This window comes from Zosterops lateralis (genome assembly GCF_965231275.1).
Source record: "Zosterops lateralis genome assembly, chromosome: 1".
In the NCBI taxonomy this organism is placed as follows: Eukaryota; Metazoa; Chordata; class Aves; order Passeriformes; family Zosteropidae; genus Zosterops; species Zosterops lateralis.
This window is the reverse complement of record NC_139762.1, coordinates 123,618,383-123,635,817: the sequence shown is the minus strand read 5'-3', so window position 1 is coordinate 123,635,817 and position 17,435 is coordinate 123,618,383. Positions and strand designations below refer to the sequence as shown.

The window sequence follows — 17,435 nt, the reverse complement described above, 5'->3', positions numbered from 1 at the left end:
AATGTACAAATTTCAGGCTTGCTTGTCTTTGGGCTTCTGTCCTATTGCTTCATGGCATCTTTTTCTCTTAATGCAATTTTAAGCCCTCAGATCAGGTGCTGAAAGGCTTTACTTGTCTGTAAACAGGTAAGACTTTGAAGATCAAATTGATGCTATGGAGTGTAGATTGGCTTAAGATGCTTAAGTAGCTTTATGGCTCTTAAAATGGCTTATGCCATATAAAACTCTGTTGGAGTGGGGAGAGGAGCCTGACTGTTGCTGCCTGATTGGGATCTACGTGGGAAAGATGGGGTGGTGGAAGACCAGCTGTCTGGAAGTCTTTGCCCCAGACACATTTACTGGAAGGCCTCTTACCAATCTTGCCTCTTAGCAGACTGCAGAAGTTGAAATTCAAACCAAGTACAGGCTGAGAAGGCAATTGAATCTTAGCAGGCAACCTTGAAATAAGAGACTGAATTTTTCTGCTATGCCCCCAAAGAGCAAGTGCTTCTTGCACCTCTTCTCTCTCTGTGTCAGCAAAGTCTTCCCATCATTTTCCCCCATTTTCTTTTGCTTGCTTGATTAAGGGCTGGAGTCCTGATAGCCTTGTCAAAAGTATGAGATGTGGTGCACAAGTTTGCCAGCTCCGGGTATAATCAAGACACAAACACAGGATATTCAAAGTAGTGAAGGTGCCTGTGAAACAGCAGAACTCAAGTAGATCTTGTGGATTGGTTATTTGGATAGCTTTGTCCAAAATATTGTTTAGATCATGTCTTAGGGTCGCTTCTGCATTCCTCCAGTCCTGAGGCATGAGTGGTGGCCTTTCCTGAGTTTGTTTGTATTAAACACTACTGAATACATAGCTCAGTTTCTTCAAAGCCCAGAGAGGGTACTCATTCATGCTTCATCAGGGCTTGGTTTCTGTAGGGAAAGAGGGATATAAAGTTTCCATGTATAAACAAACTATTGTTCTGCTAGGCATATATGTGGGAAAAGCAGCCTCTCCACAAGGCTGCCATAACATCCTATCCTTGCTTAGCTGCCTTTAAAGTAGAAGTGGTTCAATACTATATTGCTTCGCTTAAATTGTTGCTAGAGCCCTGGGCTAAGATGGAAGCTGCAGACCTGGGTAGCAGGTGCTAGCTGAAGAAAGAACCACCCCTGAGACTAAGCAGGCAAATATCCGGTGAAAAGTGTTTGCTCAAACCTAACAACATTTCTAGCTGTGGAGGGAGTTCCCTTCCTTATGATTAATGAGGTGCACAATCTGTACTGACTGTTAATGCTAAATAGTTACCTGGGAAAACTTTAAGTACATTCTGTAACCATGACAGAGGAGATTACAACGTGGTTAATGGTGGGAATTGTGATGGTAATGCTTTGCTGAGGCTTGCCGAGCCTTCCTGAGACACTTTGTGACATTCAGTTGAACTTGTCAGTTTGGTTCAGGCATCTTGACAGAAGGTATCTACCTGTGTGCCAGTCTCTCAGAAACCAGCTTCTAAAATGGCATAGATGACTTAAGCACTAATCTCTTAGTTATCCTGAGGGGTTAAGGGCAAATGAGGGCTCATTCTGGAATGGCAAAATCTTTGGTTTTAATCTCTTGCATAGTTAGCAAAACCCCACTGCTACTTGGCTCTGGAACAGCTGCTTCCTTAGGCTTCAAGGTATTTGCAGATACTGCCTTACAGCTGGTATCTGCAGTAACAAACAAGGTACACAGTAAAACTAAATTTGCAGTGTGGGGCAAAGAGCAGAGATACTTGAGGATGCGCAGTTAATTACTCTAAGCCATGTAACAGAAGCCTAAAGTTAAGCTTCAGCTCTGTAATGTGTGTGTCTTGCCCTGGGATGGCAGCATCCATCTATTAGAGGATGACTCTACAGCTTCAGTTCCACCTCCAGCCAGCTGCATGTGCTCTGAATTAGTGTGAAGGAGAGGAAGCCCATCCAGCAGGATATTTTGGTCATGGGAGGGCCCTTTAGAAAGGCCTCATAGTGAGCCTGTTTTCATAGTGTACAGAAATCTTGATTCCTGTGACTGTCAAGAGCTGCTAAACTGATCAGAAAGCTTCACACTGTAGAGAAAAACCTTGCTTTTTGGTTCTGTGCAGCTGCTGTTTGTCATCTCCATCCTGCTTTTTTTTTTTTCTTTGGGCCATCACTTGAATTTGGAAAATCTCTTGGTGGGAGATTCCTCCTCCAAATGCATTACAGAGAGCAGAACCTATCTTCATCAGACTGGCTTAGGCAGTATGGAGGAGTGCTGCCTTGCTCTGCCCTGAATCCCTGGATGTGCTAAGGACCTGCTGGGGAAGAAGCAGATAAAATTGTTTTTATGGCTGACAGGGGATCTCTCAAAACCAGAGATTATCTTCCCTGAAGTGGATGAGTTAGGGATGACAGCCTAGAAGTTGTCCTACAGCAGATTTGGAGGGATGGACTGCAGTCTTTTATCTTTACAGAGAGGTTGACTTGTACTTCAGCTTGAAGACCATCAAACTTCCCTAAGTGATGAGGAAGAAGCTTGTTCAAAGCAAAACAGCTTCCTTCATCACCAGGTAGGATTGGTACCTGAGAAAAGTGAGGAGCAACATTCCTGTAAACTGCAGCAGGTAAGAGAGCAGGAGGCTGATGTGTTTAGGTGATGTATTTGGGAGGTGCTATAGCAACCCATCTGTATGGCCACTATAATTGAGGTTAATCTGCAGAAAGAAGGGAACTTAGAAACACTTGCATGGTGTCCCTCTCTTGGCAATGGCCTTAGAACAGTAATATTTCTGTAATATTTCCAAAAACTAGAGATTGTCTTGCATGACTTCTGGGCTTGTGCTCAGGCAATACAGAAAGAACAAAAGCAGAATTCAGCCTCTCAGGTGGATGCTCAGATTTGTAATTCAGCAAATCTTCCCTGTAAGCCAAATGTATTCCAGCAGTGGGCCATGTCCTGTATGTGTCTCTGACTACACTGAAGAGGTGTTGAAGACTTTGGTCCATACAAATTTCTGTCAGTAGGGATGGCAGGCCAGGTTGGTTGTTGAGGCTGGCAATCCAGATGTCTCTAGGGACATGAAACCAACTTTTGCACTATAAAGATGTAGGAAGAGTACCAGATCTTTTTTGAATGGTTGGTAATGGCTAAATCTGAATATAGAGAATTTCCTGTAAAAGACAAGAATGTAATGTTTGCTCCAGGAAATGCCTAGGAAATGGTGTCCTTGGTTGTTAGCAGGGATCAACAGATTTTCATAAGGGGTTCTTTCTCCTATAATAGCTACTTGCCGTTGTAGCCAGCTAGCACTGACCAGTGTTAAACTGAATGATTATCTAAGATTGGGAAAAGTCCTAGGGTGTAGCCTCCCCTTCTCTCTTTCTGTGTTGGGAGAGTGATGGTGGAAAACACCCAGCTCTTTGTGTGCCACATCTGATAACTTGTCATTTTGCCTAACCCAGTTAGCACAACTACTGCCTGAGCCTTTTGCACATAAGGCAGCCCCTGACTGCTGAGTTATACAAGGGAAAGTTGCAAAGCACAATCTATCGCTATTCAGATTAACAAACTTGGTTAATAGAGTATATTATTACTGTAGCTGATTTACAGTTCTCTGCTGCCTCTGGATGCTTTAGCTATAATCTGTGACCAAAGCTTTAACCTTTGCCAGGTGAACTTTGCAGTATTTCTGGCAGATGTGACAGCCACGTGTGCAGAGGGGCATTCTATTTTCTTCTTTTCAGTGGGTTTGGAAAATAGCAGAGAGCTGTGTTTCAGGCTCCAGCACTCTCATTGTTGTAAGCCTGCAGGTACTCTGCACCAGAAGCAAATGTAGGTCTTTAGCCTAAAGGAGCTGCTTTTTAATTAGCTGGAAGGTCTGTTCCTGTGCCAACTGACTGACTGCAGTGGAAATGGGAAGTTAAAATTCCAGAAAGGGTGTGCTTTATTCTCATATGCCTGGGTATTACTTTGCTTGGACTTGACTTTGGTATGCTGCAAGGCTCCTTCACTTCTCTGGACTAATGCCTGATCAGCTCTGTCCTTACTGTGTAGGAAAAGATTAACTTCCATTTGGTTGTGCTCCTCTGTGTGCAGGCTGCAGTGAGGATCCCAGGTGAAGGTGTGGGGTTTGGGAGGAAATTGTTGTGCAGCTGTAAAGGTGATCTACATTGCTAGCGAGCTTGTGTTTTCAGTGAAAGAAGCTGACCTTGAAATAAAAATAAAAAAATGTAGTGATGTGCTGCAGAACTGAGCTGAGTGCCTCTTTTAGGTAAGAAGCATTTCTGCTTCTCAGAGTTGAATCTTAAAGGCCTGGCATGAAGTCAGATGGCTTATGTAAGGTGATCTTTCTTTGTGGTGTACGTGTCAAAACATAAATGCATTTCAGGCAGTGCATTACTGCCATTAGTGTCTGCTCTAAACAACGCTGGTTGAAGCACGAAAGACATGGGACAGTGTACTTCATAAATATTTAACCCTCTCCCCCAGACAAAACCCTCTCAGACTCAGATATGTCTAGCCTGATGAGCAAAAATCATACTGCACATTAGAACATTAATCAATAAACCCAGGTGGTGTTTATAGCCCAGCCTTCAGAGAGGAGTGCTGCTCTCTCCTATTCTGAACTTGCACTGTGGTGTGATACCTGGACAGCAGAGACTGGCTTCTCACTAGTGGTTATTACACTGATGGAAGCAGCTGGAGAAATAGCTATGCACGCAGAATTTTCCATTAATCAGAGGAAAAAGTCCAACACAGATGGTATATAGGATAGATTATGGCTGGTAATCCTTTTGTGTCCTAGAAGATTAAGGATATCCTGGTGTAGCTGCAGTCAGCTGACCTTTTTTTATTTAAACGATTGAACATAGTTGATGCAGCTCTGCAGAGGACCAGGGCTCTTCCAGAAGCCGTGAGCTGTGCCCTGTGAATGTTTGTTAAAGGAACGGTCTGTTTAAGTCCAGCCTCAGTTATAAATTTACAGGAACTTAACTTTGTGCCATGTAAACAGCAGCAGCCACAGGATGGCTCAGAAATTGCTTGCTAGACAGCTCTGTCATAGGTGGCAGAGCTGAATTCTCTGAGGAGGCACAGTGAGTGTCATGTGGGGAAATGGAGGATTTCTGAATCCCGCTGTCTGGGTGGCCCCAGAAAGCGAAGATGAATGCTTCAGTGGAAGAAGAGGATGGCTGCACGCTCTGAGCTGTCTGGCATGGATCTATATGAGGATTACAAATCCCCCTTCGATTTCAATGCTGGAGTGAACAGAAATTATCTTTACTTGTCACCTGGCATAAACCTTTCTCCACCTGGATCACCTACACTGGCAAAGTCTGGTAACTTCCTTCTTTTCCTTCCTTAAAATCTCTACATTAAATGCTTAGCAATTAATACCTGTAAAACTTCTCAAATTAAAAATCTATAGAAGTTGGTCTGCTATTAATTCTGGTAATGTATTAGCTTCAGTGTGTCATGTAGGTAATATCTCATGTGTTGTATGTTTACCAGCTTTACATTATTTGTTATTTATTCAGTAGAAAGGCAATTTGAGGGAAAATGAAGTGGCAAGAACAATTAGGAACAAAACTTCTGCAAGATTGGAACAATTTACCTAGTTTGACTATTAGATTTTTGGGGGGAGGAGGTAGAAATTGCATTTTTAGTAGGACTTCAGAGCTCTAGATAATCTAAAATTTGCTTTTGCCTTAATAGTGAAAATCTCACTGATTAACAAAAATGCTTCCTTTACTGCATTCCACCTAGCATTTAAAATGCTGCAAGTGTTCCACCTGCAGATACAAACAGCACTGGGGCTGCCGTGAGCTGTGTTGCAGTGGCATCTGTTCAGTGCTTAACCCTATGAGTTTCTTTCTGGTAACCTGTTGTACAGAACACCCACAGCTGTGCCTCCCAACACATCCTAGTCTGGTTTTACTGTGGTCATTCCTTTCCATTCTTTGCTGCCAGATGTAATCTTCCAAAGTAATTTTAAACACAGAAAGCTTAGACCTACTTCAGGTGTGGCAAAGCAAAGTTATACAGGTGTTAACTTTTTTTAAATGGGCTTGTTACTTAAAATTTTGAAGAAACATGCATCCCTTGGGGAACCACCGTGTGAACTATAATAACCTTCCCTGTGAACTTGATGAGCCAGGGGCTACTGGGAAACAGTGCTCAGCATTCACTTCTGCAATTACTCTCATCTCCCAGCTTTTCTAGAGGAGAGGGGAAGCAGCTCTCTGTGTCAGGTGATGATACATCACCATTACCACCAGCTTTTTCTGGGCTTTATTTTCTTTTTCCTTTGCTTTGAATGAATATCTAATTAGCAGCTGGGAGAAGAGCAAGAACTTTCTCCCCCAGGTGGAAGAAACATGTCTCACTTTGGCTTCTTCACAGAGATAAACGGGAAGCACTTAAATCTGATCTTTCTTATATACTGCAGAATAAATATGCTCTGTAGTACTGAATGTTACTCAAATGTTAGAGTGGTTTTATAACCTTGCAACAGGTTGTTCTCCTGAACTATAACAAGCACCTTTTCTCTTTAGCTTTGCCAATTGTATAGTAATAACCACACAGCTCATTCTGAGTGTTGTATGCAGAACATGTCTGTTTAAAAGAAAGCTTTGTGGAGGTTAACCTGCCCCCACCCCAAGGCTGCTCATCCAAAATAAAAAGTACTTCTTAAAACTGCTTCTGTTTGGTGCTGATCTCTGAATTCAGGCCAGGGAGGTAGGAATTTCTGGTCAAAACAGAGCATGAACGTGGATTGAAACTGGCCAAAGCAAACCCCAAATGAGAAAAACTGAGCGTTAATTAAATTACACTTAATTCTTTGCGTACCCTGGCAGAGTAATAGGGACTTAAATGCCATTTCCCTGAATGTGATCTGTGGAGTCCTAATCAACTGACTTGCTCATGTCTTTATTTGGTTAATTTAAGTAGATTTAATAAACTGCTGGGCAAATATGTTAATCTTAGAAATACAGACCTAAAAACTGACTTTAAAGCTAGTTAAGTTTTCTCAATACTATCTAAATCTTTATGATTTTTTCCCCCACACAAGTTTTTTTTTATTCTGTTTGAGAAACATGAGATGTTCGGTTAAACTCGTTTATAACAGAGTACCAAACGACTGAATTTTAAGTCCTTCACGACTCTAATGATGCAAGAGAACTAACATAACAAAAGGCAACAAGTTGAAAGCCGTAATAATAATTTTACATAACAATATAAAATAATAATAGCAACAGTTCTGTTGGCAAAAAAAGACCGTAAGTGAGAAATGCTCTCTTAGTAGTAGTAGTTTGAGGCAAAGCATTTCCATCTCTGTTGACTACTGATTTCCTGGTTTCTTGCCCCACACCCCATAGAAAGATCTAAGGTGGGCTGTGCATATTTCCTTATAAAGTTTTTTCAAAGCCAGGATCTTACTGGCTGTCAGCCCTAGTTTATGGGATGCATTTGGGTTGTGGCCACACCATTGTGGAGGTCTGTGGGCTGTGTAGACAACTGCTCCTTGGTTCGATGGCCCAGCACAGCCTTGCCCATAGCGTGGATGAGCCCTGTGTCCTGCAGGTATTGAAATGAGGAATGGGAGCAAAGGGGACAGAGAGGTGAATAGTGACAGGAGAGAGAGTGGAGGTGCCAGAATGAAGATTGATGGGAAGGTGTTAGCATACTTCATATGGAGCTCAAAAAAGTAATAAATGGTAGGGGCTCAGAGGGCAAGAAGAAGACATAGTCAGATGTGCAGGGTGAGGTATGGAGTACTCTGAGTAGCAGTGATTTTCTGTCCCTAAAAACTCTAGGAATGTGAAGGGGAGGAGAGATCATTCCTTGGCTTCTTAGAATTGTGCCTTAAATTCCATTTGATAGGCAAGAAGCAGAACAGTCTTAAGAAATGAGTTCCAAAGAAAAGCTACATTCCCCAAACAGGAGCTGTTGCTGCAGGAGACGATCCGGCATGTTTTCTTCCTGGTGGATTCACTTGATCTATTTTTGGTGATTTAATCCAAATGACTCCTCATAATCAGATTGAACAGACTTTCAGCTGGTTGTGCTAATGCTCTTGGAGTCAGTGTGGTTTCAGTAGTTGCAAACTTTCTGAGATGGCTTTGTGATGGCAAGCAAGTGGTCCCTGAAGGGCTGCACATGAGAGCAAGTCAGGAGTCATGGCAGAACATACTGAGAGGGTGTAGGGTGTTGAGGAGAAATGCAGTTCAAATTGTTTTCCTTCAGGGCAGGTTTATGTAATTAATAGATTAAATAGCGATTTGGCAAAAAGGTGTGGCATTCCAAACTGTTCAGGAAACATGCTGATGTAGAGAACAAAAGTTATCTGATTGTGAGACGTAATTCTTTGTTTTAGGTGCTGTAGTGCTGTGCTCTGCTTTGGGCATTAGACTTTGAAGTTCTTACTGCCCAGAAAATTGTTTATTGGGAAACCCACAGGACCCTACATCATGTTTGTGTAAAAGACACGTATAAATCTCTGGGAAAGATCTGTGGCACAGATCTCATGAACAAATGCAGAATGAGGTTTAGTTTTTTTTCCTGTAGGCTTCCTTCTCAGTGCACTCTGTGGTAACAGCATTCACAAAAGTTCTGTCCGTATAGCAGTGTGCTTCTAGAGGGCAAGTGTTCTGGACAAATGCAGGTAGACAGTTTACTGTTTTGGAAAGAATTTGTGGAATTGAGTTTTACCTGAGTTCAGTAGTTTGATCAAGAACAAGGAGATTCTTCTTTTTTTTCTGCTTGACAGCTGCTAGGAGCATGTTTCATAGAATTCCTACAATGAATTACAGACTCACAGAATCTTTCTTCCCCTGTTTTTTCAGTTGACTGTGATGTAGCTGTTTGACAGCAAAATCATAGTGATGGTTAATAAATTTTTTATACTCAGACCAAAGGATTGTATGCAGTGCCATCAGAAGCTGCTGAAATGAGAACAGAATTTTATTGGTTAGATGGTTAATTTCTATAGTGATAAATAGGAAATGTTACTCGATGCATCTTCAACTTAGATGATGGATGTATTTATGTACATATATTACACATGCATATATGCACACACTCTTCCTTGCTCCTTATTAACAAACAATCCTGATTTCTTTCCTCCTGTATTCTGTATTTTAAGATTTTTATTTACCTTCTTTTTTATATTATCTGTAAGACTGTTTTACTTCTTGAATAGAGAATTAGTTCTGGGAATCCACAACCATGCCAGCATGCAGTCTCCCTGCAAACTGGTCTCTCTGCAACTAGAACAGAATTCCTTGTTTTTGGCAAACTTTAAGTGTCAGCTGCAAAGACTCAAAATGGGAAATCTTTTGCTGGAAATTTTGTTGCATAAAAAGGTGTTTAAAATGGTCTTACTGCAAGCACTAAGGACTAAGAAAAAAGAACAATTAAAGTTATTGCATCATAGTAATAAAAATAATATCGTCCTCCTCCCTGAAGCTGTGGAAGCAAAAGTTGAGGAAGACCATAGTTTTTTAGGACGTTTGGGGTTTATATAGGAATTGGGCGGAGTTTCGGTTTCTGGATCTGGAAGCAGTTTGAGTAGATACATCTTGATCAGTCCCTTCTCAGTACTCCTCTGCTTTGAAACAACAGCCTTTTGTTCCTGAGCTCTGTCTCTGGATTTCCCATCTCTCTTAAGGTCCAGGTGCAAACCAGCAGCTTACTTCTAGTTCCATGATATCTGCAACCTTCTAGGCACAGTGGTCCCAGTTACTAGGGACAGAGAGATCAAGCAGGGTACAGAGGAAGAGTTCATACTTGCAAGTGCAGTAGTTTTCTCCATGTTGTAACCTTGCTTGTGGCTGCACCCAGTATGCTCAGAATGGACACTTGTAAATCTGATCCAAAGAGTAGTGAAGGATGGAGCCCTGCATTGGCCTTGAGCATCTCCAGTGCTTCCAGAGTTTCTGTGCCAGATGAATGAGACACCAGTGTGCACAGACTCCTGGGCAGGGTTGTGTAGGAAACACTGGTCGGGGCATAGTGTTCTGTGCCTTGGTTTCTCTCACAGAGTAGTGGGATGTGTTGTTCTCAACAGGTTTCCAGTCTCCTATTATAGCAGCAGTTGCCATTATATTGAGCTGTAATATAGCTTGATAGAATGAAATATAAAATGCCTTTGGATGTTGAAATTCCTTTCTGTAGTTGGGGAGCACGACTTTGGTGTCCTCTCATCAGTTTTTGTCGTGCACTGGCAGAAAAGAGCTGTGTGCTGGTGTTAGCTGCTGTTTGGCAGACTTGTGCTAATCTGACTTCTAATGCTTTATTCATCTCAAGGGCTGCTGAGGAGTGACTCTATACCTGAGGTTGGAGAGGATGCTGCTGCTACAGTCAGTATGGCAGAAACACTCTCAGAAGAAGAACGGGATGAGCTAAGAAAAGAGCTTGCCAAGGTAATTCTTCTGGAAATAGCTCTTAAACTTGTTTTCATAAGGAAAATCTGGGATAATGTTATCTTTGAACATACAGTTAATGCTTTGCATAGTTATTCTGTGAGTGTCTAAAGCTGGCACTCCTGTGTATTGCACAGATAGGAAGGAAGGGTGTCAAGGAGAAAAGAACAGCCAGTTCTAGTGATGGCGAATTAAGCTGGGACTGCTGAATGTACAGACATGAATACCTAACCCTTTTTTTCCTCAAGTGAGAAAGGAGTAAATCAGCAAAGAGAACGTGGTTGGAAGCCAAAACCAAAGTATTGTCTCAATTGGTGTGGAGTAGCTAAAGCTGTTTCTTTCATGAAGAATACTTTGTAGTAGTATCTGTGTGGGCACTGTATTGCTAATGTCTAACCATGTTACTGTTCTTGTCCATTACAGAATATATTTACGAGTGAGAAGAAGTAGTGTTCTTTGAAGGATAGACAGGCAAATATTCAAGACTGATGCATGCCAAAGTCAAGTTTATTAAGCAGCCAGTCTATTTTCTTTAGTAGCTCTCTGGGACTTTAGGACCCTTGTGAAAGACACTAACTTAATTCTAACATTTAGCTTTAAATTAAGCGTGTTTAATACAGTCTTATATTTGGCAGTCCTGAGTATCATTTCATGCCAAAGATAGTGAGGATGGGATGGTCCTGCTAGGATATGTCATGCTGGACTTCCTAAACAGAGGAAGCATTGAGGATACTGTAAGGAGTACAGTAAGCTGCTGTACTCCTGTAAGGAGCTTAAATGAGTGGGCAGCCTGATACTCTAAAGTAGGGTGATCTTGCCTGGATGAGGAAGTAGGATTGGAGGTATTGCCCTTGCCTTTGTATGTATGGCCTTAGTGCCTCTGTCACCTGTACAAAGCTCACAGAATGGCATTGTAGAACTGTGCTGACATCTCTGGTCATGTTTCCAGGAGAGGCTAAGTGACCATCTGAGTAAAGAAGGAAGTATACAAACAATATAGTTTTCTAGTTACAGGTGCTGTGTGTTGTGTGTTTCTGTGGGTTTTGACTGCTCAGTCTGCCCCATTTCCACACCTGCTCTGGGGAAGGCACTCCTGTGGCTGGATCCAGTACACAGGTGCTGGCTTAAGCCACAAAAGGACCTTTCTGTTGAAGCAAGGAGACAAAATTTGTGTATGGATCAGACAAACTCTGAGCTTCCTGATTCTGGTCACACACTGGTACATCATCTGACATGGAAGTAGAATACAGGCTTGGCGATTGTCCCGGGTTTGACTAATCTTCAGCCTTTGCATATTATAGGTAATGATTTCTAACTGTGCAGTCTTTTAGTTACCAGCTTCCTTGTACATATTTCAGTAACTGAGCTAGCTGCAGGTGGATTATTTTCTCACTAGCTCCTGAGGTCTCTGTTGGATTTCCCTTTTAGTATTTAGGAATGACTCTGAGGCAGTGTTAAAAACCTCTGTTAGCCCTCCCATTACCTATGTCTAGTAGATACTTTAAAGAAATACATAGTTAAATGGCTGGGTATATTCCTTGTTAACTGTTAACCACTTGTTAACAACTCTGATGCCGCAGGTGGAAGAGGAAATCCAGACGCTCTCACAAGTGCTAGCTGCCAAAGAGAGGCATCTAGCGGAAATCAAGAGAAAACTGGGAATTAACTCACTACAGGAACTAAAGCAGAACATTACCAAAAGCTGGCAAGATGTTACATCAACCACAGCGTATGTACCAGCTCATGATGATTGTTTAGACTGTTGAAAACTGTTTAGATCTTGTGTCATGTCTAAACACTCTGTTCTTGTGAGATGAGTAGAAATAACACAAAGTTAAGTTGTATTAAAACTCCTCTGGGTAAATCAACATAGATTTTTTTAAAAGAACACTATAAGCCGTATCTCATGCAAAAGAAGAATGATTGACCAAAATTTGGGCTATTCTAACACACTTTTTTTTTGTCTGATAGATCTGAGATACCAAGGTGCCCTAAGTCCAACAGAATACCCTTCTTTTCCACCCTGAAAAATTGTTGTAAACTGAGCCCATGCAGAAAGAGTATGAAGTCACAATTATTGTTCTTGCCAAACACAAATGTTAGCTTAAGGTCTAGAGCAAGCTACCATCTGCAATTAATGACCACAGAATGTCACAAGATGTACTTCAAACTTTTTATGGTGAATTTTATTTACAGAACTGTGTGGTACAAGAATTTAGGCACTTGGCACAAAAAACAGACCTTTTTCAGTGTGTGCATAATGTTATTTTGTGTTTTTTTTTTTTTTTTTTTTTTTTTTTTTTTTTTAAATTTTTTTATTTTATTTTATTTTTTTTTTTTATTTTGTTTTGTTTTGTTGTTGTTAATCAGAGTGTTTTATGTGTGAGCTTATTTTATATTTTACTAAATCCTACAATAGCAGATAGCATCTGTTCTAGGGGTGGGGTAGTAGGTGTATGTTGTGCATGAACTGGGTCTGGTCAGAGGTGGCAGAGATGCTGTAGCCAGAAGGGGCTGCAAAGGCTCAAAATAATGTCTTAAATGAAGTGTACCTCTGTGTTTGATACAAACAGACACACACTAGAGGTTTCCTTATGTGTTCTATTAAAATAACTAAAAGCTAAATGTTTTTTTTGAAGATACAAGAGAACATCAGAAACCCTGTCTCAGGCTGGTCAGAAGGCTTCTGCTGCTTTTTCTTCTGTTGGTTCAGTCATAACCAAGAAATTTGAAGATGTCAGGTAGGTTTCTTTACCTTTTCCCAAGTAATTGCATTTTTTATTTAAGTGGGTGATCACTGCAATAAATGTATGCTGTTAACATACCTAGTGCGTCTAAAAGCTAATCTGTCAAGAGCCTTCAGCACCTGTTTTAGGGGAAGTAAGAGACTTGCTGCAGAATCTGCTTGTGTGTCTTCACTGATGCTGAGGAGTTCTGTGGTGTGTATTTTACGTAGGCGAGAGAAGCAATGTGTGCTCCCACCTCCACTGCTGCTCTGACTTTTCTGGTGTGATTGCAGGTGGCACTGTCTGCCTGCCTCTGTGGGATACACATAACATTATTATTTCTGCTCTCTTTCTCAGCTTGTAGAATATTATATTTAAACAACTAATAGCTTTAACCGTTTGTGTTTTGTTGTTTGGAATTTTTTTTTGTTGTTTCTGTTTGGGTTTTTGTTTGGGTTTTTGTTTTGTTTGTTGATTCCTTCCACGTGTGTTTTATTTCTTTCCGAGCTGTTTTGCCTCATAGAAGTGGCTTGATTTTATTACATTTTTTAAGAGACTGTTGGCACTTTTTAATTCTTAACTGTTATTGGCATGCAACATATTTTCACTTTGTGCCAAATGACACAGCCCTTCACACACATTAGGTAAGTCTGCCAGTCGTTTTTAGAACTATTTTGAGCTGCTGGCTGCAATACAATCAGATGCTTAGCTTACAATTCCTTGATTATATAATTCTTATTACTGGAACCTATACAATTACTCATCTCCACAGGTAATTTGTTGTTGTTAAACCTATTTTTCAATTATTGGGCAAATTAAAATTCACACATTCTCACAGAATATTGCTGCTTTGCTAGCAGTGTAATAAAATCAGCCATTTTAAAGTGCTGCCATTAACCTCTTGCTTTTTGAAGTCTAGTGAGAAAACACTTTGAGTACAGCTACACAGTTACATATTTTTCTTCAGATTTATCAGAACTTCCTTTCTCTCTTTAATGCTCACTCTGGCATTGTGCAGACTACAGGCATTTTCACATTCCTTTAGGTAAGGTGGGCACAAGAATTGCTTCTGAAACTAAGCATGTAGTCAGACTGTCTCCATTAAAGTTTGGTTGTTTTTTTTTCCTCTGTTAAAGATTAAAGTTTTGTCTGTAAAAGGTAATTTCTTCTTTTCTCCAGTGTTAGTAAGGGTAAAACTGAGGCTCTTTTAATGTCAGGGAAGATGTTTCTTCATGTTCACCTGGTAACTATCTCAGAACATGAAATCTTGAATATACATAATAATTAATTAGTCTCTCTACCTTGTTAGAAAGAAACCCACTAAAATGATTCTGCAAGGTTTTTTATCAAGGGACAGTATAAGGTTTTGAGGTCAATGGCATGCAGGATTCCTCCTTTCTCTGTACAGTGTTTGTGCTGTGGCAGAGTAGAGATTTTCCCCTTTTTGTGTCTATTTACAATGGCTGTTTAGCATTGTGATTCTAACTAAATTACTAGAGTCTAAATGTAAATTAGTTTATGTGTTCTTTGTTCATAGTTTGTCCAGTGAAACAGTCTTTGAATTGATTACTTTAGCAGTGCCAGTATTTTAGTTACTTCGTGTACATTACTTCTGATCTAAGCAAACACTCAGTGTTTTCAGTAGTTAAAATTCCTGTGTAACAACTTCTGTCCCTTGCCTCTCAGGCCATCTATGCACACCTGAGTCTGACTTAATCTTCACTGTGCTCCCCTACTAAGTAGTTAAAAGACAGCAGTAGGATCTCTGTAAAGATGTTGGGATTTGGCTCCTAGAGTACTAACTGGGAGCTGCTGTCCCAGGGGAGGAGATGGGTAGAGGCACAGGATACTTTGAGAACTCAGACTCTGAAGTGAGCTCAGGTGTAAGAGTAGCAGCCAGTCTCAAATGTGTCTTATTTAGCATCAGTGAGACAGTGGGAACCTGGAAGACTTCACCGTTCCTTTTGGTTGCAGATTTTACCTGCTCACTTAACAGGAGTCACTTTTTTATCTTAAGGCTGTGGGTGTTTCCCAATTAGTATTGGACTATTGCACTGTACAGGGACAAGCACAGATTCAGAGCTGTCTTCTACTTCAGGAATACCTTAAGAGCATCCTAATTACTCCACTTAGTGGCTCTGTGGGTGTTGAGTACTCTTTATCAGAAACAGGACCACTGGGAGGGAATGTAACAGTATTGGAGAAGTCCACACTGTTGGTGTGCTTCTCAGGGAGAATCATGGTGATGGAAATTCAAGGTATTGTTATAAATTCAGAGGTAGCTGTGTTTAGAAAACAAAACAAAAGTGTGAAGAGTTAGTGCTGTTGAAGATCTTAGTTGCACTTGAAACAAAAGATTAAAAACCTTTACATTTTTTTTGTTTTTCATGAGAATGAAATTAATTTGGAATTCAGCAAGTGATTTCAGGTCTGAGGGTTATATGACTACTTAAGGGCAAGTCTGAGCTTCAGAAAGATTTAGATGCCTAAATTCTTTCCTGGAAGTAAGAGTTGATGGGCCTGATACTTGAACTAATACTGAATATGCAGGTGCATTTTTGTTCTTAAACTCTTGCATTGGCTTAATTGTGGCTTCACTTTCCCTTGTATTGTTTTGGTTGAGGCACTTTTCAGTTATAGTGATGTGATTTCTTTCGTGTTGGACTATTCTACATATTCCATGCAGCAAAACATCACACACAGGTCTTCATTCAGGCACTGCAAAATGGTTTAATAGAGAATTGCAAAAGGGAGTGAGGCAGCTGCTGGAGCTGTGACTTTGGAAACTGCTGAAATGGAGAGGAATGGAGGACTGGTAGTGCAATGTCTATGTATTTTTTGCTTCCTTTTTGTATTTGTTTTCTCTGCTCTTTGTTATGATGAAAATGAACTCTGTTCCTTCTTAGGTTTCTCTTAATACCTTTATTCTCTTTATAAGAATTTGAAGTTTTGATGAGCTAAGCTTTCTTATATAGGCATCAGCAATATTCTGTGCAAAACAATAGTAGTACCAATATGTAGCTTCTGAGCAGTCACACCTTTGCACTTGGCACTTCTTGCACTGCAGCCCTATAATGGAGCAAAGTCCATCTTTGCCTTGCTCTGAGATTGCAGAATAACTTTCTTTGCTTGCTTTAGAAGTCTGATCTATGATCATGGATTCCTAAATACTGTAACTTATCTGCATATCAGCTGGAAATTTAACTACTAATGAAAGTAACAGCTACTGTGTATGTTAAGCTGTGTTTTCTAGGCAGGGACTCTGGCATACCTCCTTGTGCCTTTTCAAAATGTGAGGCAATGGAGTAGCTTAAAAAATATTGTGTAGAGGATAAGAAAGTTTTAATGTAATACAAGATACATGGAAGACTGGAGAGCAGCTTACTGTGCCTTTTTTATTTATTGTCTTTTTTAACGTAGGGATTTGCTTTTGAGCGTTGCAAAGAGGGCTTGTCTTTCAAACTGGCCAACTTGATGGCCTAGCTGAGTGAGTACTTTAGTGTGGCATTCTGTCATTTGGGAAAAGAAATACAAGTTCACTTCTTCATAAAGCTATTCAAGGCTTAATTGTGCCTCTTTGCATTACCTGAAGAATAGGTGGTTTATGTTAAAAAAAAAAAAACAACAAACTGCATTTATCTAATTCAGTTCTCTTGCAAACTAGATTATTGTGTGATAAAATTATGTAATATCTTATGGTGTCATTTTGCAAACTGGATACTGAGGGTATACAGAAGTTTATTGTACAGCAGCAAGCAAATTCTTCATGAATACATGAATAGTCCTATTAAATGATGTCTCAGATTAAACTAAACTTTTGTAGACACCTGTTAAATGGTCTGCAATACACTACAGATTGTCATTTTTCAGTGTGAGCAGTTCTATAGTTTGTAAATATGTGTATTTCATCCTCTTTAGCCTTAAACTTCTTGCAGGGAGAAACTTCATGCAGTGTGAGGGGAATTGGCTGAGCATTGATTGAAACTAGTTAGTGTTGATGTAGCTCTGTAATAAAACCTGCCATGTAGCAAGGAACATGTAGTAATCCACATCACAGTGAAGAATATAAATTGCAGCCCAGAAGACAATCAGCTTCTCTGTGTTCTGGAATAGCCTGTGGAAGCCAGACCATCCATAAGAATGAAATACAGGAGAAATGGGGTTGAGGAAATAGATGAAACATAGCTGTGCATTACTGATGTGTCAGGAAAGCATCTGGCCTTGTATAGCTGATTCCCAGTACACCGTAACTACAAATCAACTTATAGCTGTGCATCTGCCTTAAGGGACCCAAACCTTAAGGGAACTTTT

The 17,435-nt window shown here is 40.4% G+C and overlaps 1 protein-coding gene across 3 annotated transcripts in view; it reads left to right on the top strand.

Annotated features, from left to right (window-relative positions):
- LOC310918632 (tumor protein D52-like) overlaps positions 1–17,435 on the top strand; it is a 122,535-nt gene that overhangs the window by 18,171 nt on the left and 86,929 nt on the right. Inside the window, exons 1-4 of one of the 3 annotated variants that reach the window (XM_083877540.1) lie at positions 4,872–5,313; positions 10,283–10,398; positions 11,979–12,127; positions 13,038–13,139. In XM_083877540.1, the coding sequence (XP_083733666.1) occupies positions 5,142–5,313; positions 10,283–10,398; positions 11,979–12,127; positions 13,038–13,139 (539 nt within the window). In that variant the 5' untranslated portion in view covers positions 4,872–5,141. Of the gene's footprint in view, positions 1–4,871; positions 5,314–10,282; positions 10,399–11,978; positions 12,128–13,037; positions 13,140–17,435 lie in introns of those variants that run through there. The other 2 variants (XM_083877538.1, XM_083877539.1) reach the window with 2 other exon arrangements.